The sequence below is a fragment of the Gekko japonicus genome, unplaced genomic scaffold (genome assembly GCF_001447785.1).
Source record: "Gekko japonicus isolate JY-2015 unplaced genomic scaffold, Gekko_japonicus_V1.1 scaffold2058, whole genome shotgun sequence".
Taxonomy (NCBI): domain Eukaryota; kingdom Metazoa; phylum Chordata; class Lepidosauria; order Squamata; family Gekkonidae; genus Gekko; species Gekko japonicus.
Window position 1 is genome coordinate 135721 of NW_015163665.1, and position 10043 is coordinate 145763.

The 10043-nt window shown below is 42.3% G+C and overlaps 1 protein-coding gene across 1 annotated transcript in view; it reads right to left on the reverse strand.

Annotated features, from left to right (window-relative positions):
• The window catches only part of USP24 (ubiquitin specific peptidase 24), a 160348-nt gene that overhangs the window by 58926 nt on the left and 91379 nt on the right, over positions 1-10043 (reverse strand). Inside the window, exons 41-45 of the mRNA XM_015407738.1 lie at positions 5779-5923; positions 5383-5502; positions 3028-3153; positions 2715-2813; positions 2521-2603 (exon numbers count right to left, since the gene is read on the reverse strand). Coding sequence (XP_015263224.1) covers positions 2521-2603; positions 2715-2813; positions 3028-3153; positions 5383-5502; positions 5779-5923 — 573 coding nt within the window. The remainder of the gene's footprint in view (positions 1-2520; positions 2604-2714; positions 2814-3027; positions 3154-5382; positions 5503-5778; positions 5924-10043) is intronic.

Below are 10043 nucleotides of genomic sequence, written 5' to 3' on the forward strand. Positions count from 1 at the left end.
TTGGAGCTCTTGTTTCACTTTCGTTTTTATATGCTGAATGGACCTGAGAACAGGTCGTTTCAAATGAAAGTCTTCAAGCTCCTTTTTAACTGCTGGTGGGGTAATTTAGAACTTGGGGAAAGCAAACATACACAGAGGCTTTCATTTTCTGTCCCTTTCTTCCCATTTTTTCTTCCCTTTTCTTTCCACTTCTTTGCTCCCTTTCTTTTCCTTTCTCCCATTTCTTTCTTTCCCTTTCCTGCCTTCCTTCCCTTTCTTTCTATCCCTTTCCTTCCTTCCTTCCTTCCTTCCTTCCTTCCTTCCTTCCTTCCTTCCCCCCCTCTCTTTTTTAAGCTATAACCATCTTAAATAAAGGTTAACAGTCAATAAACACAAAGTGTGCCAAACAAAGCTTGAGTCCAGTGGCACCTTTAAGACCAACAGAGTTTAATTCTGGGTCTTAGCTTTCATGTGAATAAACTTCGTTGGTCTTAAAGGTGCCACTGAACTCAAACTTTGTTCTGTTGCATTGGAGCAGATATTCTTAAGTACCACTGCTAATGAAACATTGAGCTGCTATCCTACCTTAAGCATGTGTGGACAGGAGGTGTTGGGTGTACCCTAATAATTTGTTCAAGTAACTTTGTGAAGTCTTTTGTACAGTGTAACCCTATTGCCTGTGTAGAAGAGCCCTCTTGAATCATTCTGGTTTGCATAGGCTTCTCTCCCCACTGAACAGCAGCAGAAGAGGCAGAAGAGGTGCGTCTTAGGGTCAGGTGCGTCTTATGGAGGGAAAAATACAGTAGATTCCTTTGAAATGTGGTGTTGGAGGAGAGTTTTATGGATACCATTGACTGCCAAAAAGACAAGTAGGCGGGTTCTAGATCAAATCAAGCTTGAACTCTCCTTAGAAGCCAAAATAAGAAGACAAGACTCACTGAAAAGACAATGCTAGGAAAACTTGAAGGCAGCAGGAAAAGAGGAAGACCCAACATGAGATGGATTGACTCAATCAAGGAAGCCATGGTCCTCAGTCTGCAAGGCTGTTAATGACAGGACTTCCGGGAGATCATTATTCATAGGGTCGCCATCAGTCGGAAGCGTCTTGACAGCACTTAACACTCACACATGCACTACATTTTGCAACCTTCAATAACCAATTTTATTTAAAAAGGCTCTAGGGGTGTGCAAAAAAAAATATGCTGGTGTTTTTCGTCTTCGGGTAAATCAGACCCGAAAAATATCGGTAAATTCCGAATTTCCCCAGTAAAATACCGGTAAGGTATTCGGACTGGGGCTATATTTGGTATTCCCGAATATATTTGGGTCCGATTTACACCACCAGAGGAAAAGGAGGCATGTTAAAATGCCTTCTTTCCCTCTGGTAGCCCTTGGAGATTTCCGTCAATTTCACTCCCCACCAGTCAGCTGGGAGTGAAATTGTCTAGGGAAAGCCTTGGCTCTCTGCCTTCCCTTCTCCAGCTGACAGGTTGCAGCTGGAGAAGATCAGGAAGGGAACTCAGGCATGTTTACACATCTATGGGGCACCTGGAGAAGATCAGGAAGGGAACCAGGCATGTTTAAAATGCCTTTCTTTCCCTCCCCCCCATTGTGGTCTGGAACACAACACCACCTGGCCCCCCCTGGGCCTAGGGACGCCAGGTTGGCAGTAAGTAGGGCCAGAGCGTTCTCCCTGGCGGCGCCAACGCTGTAGAACGTTGAGATTAGAGCTCTATGAGACCTCCAGCAGTTCCGTAGAGTGGTAAAAACGGAGCTGTTTCACCAAGCGTTCCAATAAAAACTGATTGCTCCGGTGGGGCCGCACTAGCACTTTATTACAGGATGCCCCTGTATTTATTTATTTAGCCTAACATTGTATGAATTGTATTTTATTTTGTATTTGCTGGTTTTAAACTCTTTGTTGGTTTAAATTGTTTGTAAGCCGCCCTGAACTGCTTCGGTTGGAGGGCGGGGTACAAATTTAATAAATAAATAAATTAAATAAAAATTGGGGAGGGAAAGAAAGGCACTTAAACACAACAGCTGACTGGCAGCTCGGTATAGCAAAATGAACCCCCCAAAAAGCCGGATAATTACGTTTTTGTTAGGTTCAGTTATACCGGTAGCCGAATACAGAGCTCTTATCTGTATTCAGCTTATGTGATACACGAAAAATACTGACAAGGTATTTTTGGGGTATTTTTTTGGTTGCACACCCCTAAAAGGCTCATGCAAATAGTTCCACTTTTCAGAGCCTCTGAAAATTTAACAGTGTGTGGGTCCTCCTGACCAAAATGTTCTAGTGTGGTGGTGGAAACTCTTTTCACCTGCCTACAAGATGGAATTCTTAACAGAGTTTATTTGACCATGCAGAGTGGTTGCAGTGGCGTATAATGGGAGAGGCAGACCACAAGATGATGGGTCCCAGGCCAGGAATGAACTAACTAGGTGACTGTACTCTTTCAGCTAACAGACAATATTTGATACATAGTTTGATATTTGAAAACAAACAACTGTGGGCAGGACACCCAATTTACTCACCTATGAGGGCAGTCCTTACAGATCTTTTGATCAGAGTAGATGCCCTGGAAAGTGTTTTTAAATATTTGGTCTCGTCCTATTTTCTGTAAAATATTGAAAGTGCCAGCAAGAAGTTTATAAAATGCATATGATGCTGTCAGTTAAAGAGAATTAGCATGCAATTATAACTCCACAGTAGCAAACACAAAAATAACCTTCAGGTATTCATCCATCTGATCTATAAGACTGGTGAAGAACTCATAAGCATCTTGCTGTTCACGTACATAAAGCTCTTTGTTCCACATCTTGAAGATCTACAAAATATAAGCGCATTTCGTATAGTCATTGCTTCAGAACCTTGAGGTAATTTAATATTCAGCAGTGATAGAAATGCAGCAGTATCATTTCCCCCCCTCACCACATAGCTTCCTGACGTGGCTGGGCTAAATTCTATGTGTTAAATCTTGGTAAAGGGGAAAGAGGAGAGAAGCACCAATTGAATGAATCAATGAAAAGGAAAAAAATTACCTTCCAGAAGTTTTCAGGTACATAATACTGTAGCTTGCTTTCCATCAGATGACCAAAGAGAGACTGAACCTGATAGAATACGCTGTCATCTGGGTTGTCCATATCATCATCAATCGAAAGCAAAGCCTTTAGAAAAAATTGTTACAAAGTTAAATAAAAATGCATTAAATTGAGGAACTAACAAACAGTTTTAATTCCCAATGGAATGTACCTCATCTGTACTTATGCAGTTGCTGGATAGTATAATATGAACAGGTTGCTTACTTGTAACTGATGTTCTTTGAGGTCACCAGTGCAGTCACACTAAGCGTACAAAGATTCAAACTAGAGAAAATTCCAGAGGTAAATTTAAGGAGATTTTTTTTTAGCACTGGCATCACCCACTGGCAACACCCATGTTTAGAGAAGGTGAAGCTGACTTCAGGCTCAGTTCTTCGTCCCCAAAATGCAGGACAGAAACAGGAAATACCTGTTGTGGGGAATGTGGGTAGGTCATGTGACTGTGCAGATGACAACACAAACAACATCAGTTGTAGGTAAGCAACGTGTTCTTCATGATCTCTGTGCATCATACTACCAAACTCACCTGTCTGGAAGTAGAAACACACAAGGCATTCAGTACAGTCTGAATGAAAGCTGTGTTCTTTCAGGCCTGAATGTCTAAGGCAGAGTGATGTACAAAACCCGAAGGCTGTGACAGGTCACCGCCTTGCAGACATGTGGAATAGATATCGCTTGAGCAAAAAAAAGGTCTTGCTATGGCCCTAGAGCAGTGGCTTGTAGGATGGTCTATTAATGGCTGTTTTACCAGCTAGTTGTAAAGTGAGATGCACAAAGATAACCACTTTGAATACAGATCTTGTTCAGGTGAAATGGCCCCAGCACCTGAAGCAGAGATGAAGGGACCCACTTGTGAATTGAGTAGCCCAATATGATCAGGGCATGAGTTTTCATATTTTCAGTCCTCAGTAGTCTTTTGTGCCATAAATGTCTTCTCTGCTGAGGAAGACCTGATGAGAAGGTCATCCAGACACATGGATATCAAGGGCAGCCATCACCTTTGTGAACACCCTCATGGCGGATAGTAATCCAAAGGATAGGGCCCTGAACTGGTAGCGATCCCTTCCCCAAGCAAAGTGGAGGTACTTCTTATGTGGGGGAGGGGACATGTACGTAGGCCTCTTTGAAGTCTATGGATGTCATGCAGTCCCCTGTTGTAATTGCCTCCTCAATTGACGTTAGTGTCTCAATTTTGAATTTTTTTGTATACAACAAATCTCTTGAGAAATGTTAAATCCAAGATGGCCCTCCAGTCCCTGTTCTTTTTTGAAATGATAGAACAGATGGAGTAAATGCCTGAATGTCTTTGATGTAAGGGAACAGGCTCTATGGCAGCCATGGAGATCTTTGGTATGCCTTAGATCATGGCCTCTTGCCTTTTCCTCGCTTACTTTTTTACTAAAGAGGTCATAAGGCAATTGAAGCTCCTCTGAGCCGTACACATGCAAAGGAGGCAAGAAAAGAACTGAAGGAGGTACTCCTCTCCTCAGGAGAGGGAAGAAAATGACCTAATGTCCTGCTTTTAGGAATTATGGGAGAAGGAGTACCCCAAATATCAGGATGTCCTCCTCTACTCAAATGAGTATGTACTGCCTCTACGAACTGGACTGGCTTTCACTCCTTCTTGCTATCATTACACGGATCACGGAAGGAAAAAGGGAGTTTATACTGAAATCATAGGCCTGTAATTTGTCTGGAGCTGGTAAGCTCCTAGACTTACCAGGGAGCTTCAGCCAACTGTGTGAGTACTCCCATTTAGGAAACCACAGCTAGTTGTGTGAACATCACCTTGTGGACCCAGATTGGCTGAGAAGGCTCCTTAAAAATATTTTAAATAAATTTAAAAGGATACCACTGCCTTCATGGGTGCCTGGTGCCTGGTAGCATCCTAGAGCATGGACATGCTCCCAGCATCTCATGGGAAGCCCTCAGTCCTCTCCCCACAAGAGGCTGGAAGAGAGACAGAAGTGACTTGCCATGGCATCTTTGAAAGAGGTCATGATGAGGGCCCGAAAGGAGCAGCGTGACCTCTCCAGACTCTGTGACAGAGAGCCAGGAGATTAGAAAGAACTATGGAGCAGCAGCCTCTTTCCCAGTCAAATCAGAGGCCACTCTTCTGGGGACAATGAGGCAGCAAGGCACTGGAGGGACAGGCAGCGGGAGGATCCCTTCACAATGGCACTGTGCTACAAGTTGTGGTCTGTTTTCTTCACTGTAGTATGCAACTGTGCTCACAATCCTGTTATGTAAAAGACATAGGAAAATATGTTATAAGAACCAAAAACATGCTAGTACCTCAGAAAGTCCTGGCTGCATGTAGAGCTGTTGGAAGACTGCATTCATGTAACATGTAGCTCCACCATTCTTCAGTCCCACAAATCCTGAAACAGACCGACCATCTACAGGTGGGAGATACTGGAGGGCAGGGGAGGATGTGAGCACAAGGGAAAAGAAATTGGCTTAATGTGTAGCACAGAAGATTAAATACAAGTATAAGCTAATATAAAATTATATTCCAAACTGAATATTTCTGGTTCAGATTTAAAATAGTCACTCAGTTGGGCACTGCTCCATATTGCTATATATACCATTATTGCAAGATGGTGTGACAAGTTTGTCTGTCATTTATTTATTATACAAACATAATTTCAGTGAATAATTCTACTTGCATCAAAGGAACCGCTTACTTACATCAAACTCTTTGGAAAGAGCTGGATCAAGCTGGTGATGCATAGAAAGTAGTTCTTTTGTAATAAGCTGAAGGTTGGAAGGTGAGCTATCAGCCAACATTACAAGCACTTCATATGCTGCTAATCGACTATTCACTGTGCTGCATCTAGAAAAGGATAATAAAAAGCATCTGTGAAAACACTGTATTCATTATTTTATTCCAGTAAGTTATTAGTTACATCAAATGAACTACTTACAGAAGTTACTGAAAAGAATTAAAACCAAATTTAATGCCTATCTGTGCAGACCAACTTTAAAACCATTCATTAATTTTGCAGTCTACAAGGGATCTATTTATTTATCATTACATTAATTTTTAAAGTAAATGGCAAGTTCTATAGATAAAAAGGAGCAATTACAAGAAAAAGTGTTTAGATTTCTAAACTAAAGCCCCAAAGTTCAGGAAATTAAATTATTTACTTAAATAGGCATAATTTATATTAAAAAAAATAAATAGCTTATTTCTGGATGCAGTAGTCAAAACTGAAGGAAAGGGGGACTTAAAAAGCAGTGTACATCTGAGCAATAGAAAGGGACCTCTTGGTATTGCGCTGAGTGAAGCCCTGTCTCAGATTACTCTCTCACGTCCATCGTATTAGTGGAGGTGAGAAGAAATTACTGAGATATTCTTTGTGATTCTTATGCGTATCAAAGGGTTGCTCTTGAATTTTGGGCTGAGATGTCTGGATGAGGAGTGTGCAAAAAAAAATCAGTATTTTTTGGGTTTGGGTTTATTGACCCGAAAAATATTGGTAATTACCGATATTCCTGAATCCAACTACTGGTATGATATTTGGATTCAGGAAGTATTCAGGAGAGCCGAATGATGACTTCCGGTTGACAGCGACTCACGACGAACGCACCCCATCGAGCTCCGATGGGAGCAATTCGGATCAGGGCAGCAGGGAGGGGGATTGGCCAGTCCCGACCTCCCCATGAAGTTCATGGAGGGAGCTTCTAGCCTTGAACACTGAAGGGGCAGCGTCCGAAGTTCTGGCTTGGTGGAAGTGAGCTCCTTTTTGCTCCGAAAGGTCCCGCTGTCCCGAGGCCAGTAATGGCGCTCAGAGACGTTACCAGACCACGGCCTACAAGGACTTAAACAAAAACATTAATCTACGTGGTGAAGCGACCCAGCGATTAAAGAAACAGTGAGTTAAGTTTCAAAAAGAAAGACATATAGAAAAAGGGTGGAGGAACAAATATTGATATAGCAAAATGGCATAGCTCCGAAGAGAAAGGGGGGGGGGGAACTCACGGAGGAAGAACCCTACCCTGTAGTGAAACTTCAGCATAAAAGAGAAGCATGCTGGCCTTAAGCTATTAAAAAACCACCCTATTTGGAGTGGAATACATCTGGACTAATTATCTACATCATAGAAAAAATCTAAGAACTTTTACGAACTCTTACCAAAATATAAACAATGTCTCAGCGAGGGGGGGAAATGGCGTCCAGAGGCAGAGGTTCTGCAGGAAATACTAGTACAGCATCACCAGTCACAAGACCAGAAAATACCAGCGAGATAGCCACTGCAATTTTTGAAGCCATGTGCCCTCTGCTGGACGAGCTGACGAACCTCAATCAGAAATTTGATATTTTACAGAAAGAGCTTAAGGAAACTAAAGGCAAATCAGAGAAGTCAGCTAAAAAGATAAAAAAGGTTGAAACCAAGACCAAAGAAATAGATCAAAGAATGGACATTGCAGAAAAAGAGCTTCTGAAAAACAACTATTACAGCTACAAGTGGAAAGATCTCTCTAAAGATTTCAAGATTTCAAGTTTCTCTGAAACGAGAAAAAGGATGAGAACTTAAGACAAATCATAAGTGAAGCAAAGGCCCCCTTGAGTAATAACAAACCTGAATCAATACAAGAATATTGATATGATTTACAGAACCTATTCAGAGTTTGTTAAAAAAATAATAATCTCCCAGGGGAAATTTTTGTGAAATCTGCAAAAAGATCAACAAGAGACTTAATACTTAAAGCATCCACAGCTACAACAGTTAAAATTCAAGAAGAGGAGATTAAAATATTGAAAGATGTTCCATATGAAATATGTAAGAAAAGGAAGTAATACAGAAATATTGCAACATTTCTTCAAAATAACAATGTCCAGTACAGATGGATTTTTCCAGAAAGACTTATATTCAACTTCAATGATAAGAAGGAAAAGACTGACTCTTTATTAAAAGCAGAACTTTTTCTTAAGCAACAACAAACCCCGACCAAACAAAGAAATGGAGCAGAGAAAGAGAAGGCAACGGAAAAAAACAGCGAACAACAGAAATCTGATATGGATAGTTCATCCTCTACAGCTACTTCCGTGTCTTTGGGTCAAATTTTTGACTCTGACTCTGATTCCGAGTCAAAAGAAGAAGAAAAGTAAAGTCAAGAAGAAACCTAAGGGAAGATCTGAGATTGCCTATGTTGACATTTAATGAATTCATATTATCATCCAGATGTGTTCTTTCTATTTGAATACTTTTATTAGAATTTAAATAACTGAATGTAACCTCTAACATGTAGATAAATATCCAAAGCGTATGAATAGCTTATCAAAGTACCTTGCTACTCTCTTCTGTAGTTTTAGTTTTGTAGTTTGTAGTGGAAAATCAATAAAAATTATATATATAAAAAAAGGAAAGCTGAATTATTTCGCTTAAAATAGCTGGCAGTAGTAGCCATTTCACCGAAGGGGGGAAGCAAAATGGAGTGCTGAAATGGCTTCCTGCCATTTAAACCAAACAACTGACTGGCGGACCCATGGATCAGCTATTAGGTTTAAATGGCCACAAGCCATTTCAGACTTCCTCCTGCTTGAAATGGGGGAGGGAAAGGGAGATCTGAATGGGCTGACCAGCTGTACTGTTAGGTTTAAATGGCCACAAGCCATTTCAGACCTCCCCCCCCCATTTCCAAATGGAGGGAAGGGAAAGTGAGGTCAGAATGGCTTGGAGTCATTCAGACCGAACAGCGCAGCAGGTCAGCCCATCAGCTGCTCAGTTTCAATGGCTGCAAGCCATTCAGATCTCCCTTTCCCTCTCCTCCCTTTGGAATCAGAGGGGGGAAAGGGAAGAATGAAATGGCTTGTGGCCATTTAAATCCAATGGCATGGTGGGTTAGCCTGTCAGCTGTTTGATTTAAATGGCCACAGGCCATTTTAGATATCCCTTTCCTTCCCCTACGTTTGGAAATGGGGGGGGAAGGGTCTGAAATGGCTTGTAGCCATTCAGACTGAACAGCATGGTAGGTCAGTCCATCAGCTGTTCAATTTAAATGGACACAGCCATTTCGGAGCTCCCTTTCCCTCCCCTCCATTTGGAAATGAGGGGGAGGGAGGTCTGAAATGGCTTGTTGCCATTTAAATCAAACAGCACGAGGGGCAGCCTGTCAACTGTTCGATTTTAATAGCCACGCAATGTTCCCTCTAAGCTTCCCAGTGCTGTGAGCAAAAATTCTACCTTGTGAGCGAAAAAAGCTAGTAATATTAAAGTTGTGAGTAAAAAATGTTTTTAAAAATGTAAAAAACCCAACAATAAATGTAAATGGATTAAATGCACCCCAAAAAAGAAGACAGGTATTTCAACAAGTGGAAAAAACGCAATTAGACATTATTTGTCTACAAGAGACTCATAAAAAATGCAGATCAGAACTATTTACAAATTAAGAAATTTTTTTGGAAAAGCTTTTATTTCTTCAGACAGGAGAAGAAGAAAAGAGGGGTTATGACTTAAGACCATCTACATCCAGAACTCATCTACGCTTCAGAAGATGGACATATCCTGTTGGTACAAATCTCTCCCTTATATATAAAAGAGTAGTGGGGACCAACATTCTAAAATGCGCCCCGTTAGTGTATGGCCGGAAGAATTGCCACTCAGAAGATGCTGCCTGCGATGACTGGCTCACTCAGGGCAACTGGGCTGCCATTGGCTGGGTGGCTGGGAGGGGAGGGACGAGGTCTCAGTCGCCGTGGAGCGCCTGGATGAGACAGACCAGCTCCCTCGCTCTCACCGTGCTGAATGGCGGCGGATCATCTTAACCCCCCCCAGGCTACAGAGACACCGCGGGACCCTATGGGGCCAGCGGCCTCCTGTCGCCCGCCTCGCCCACCCGCCAACACTCCCGGGCTGGCTAGAGGAGGCCGCGACCTCCGATTGCCCGGCTCGCCCCCCCAACACTCTCGCTTCCCCAACGCTCCCGGGCCGGCGACAGGAGCCGGCGCC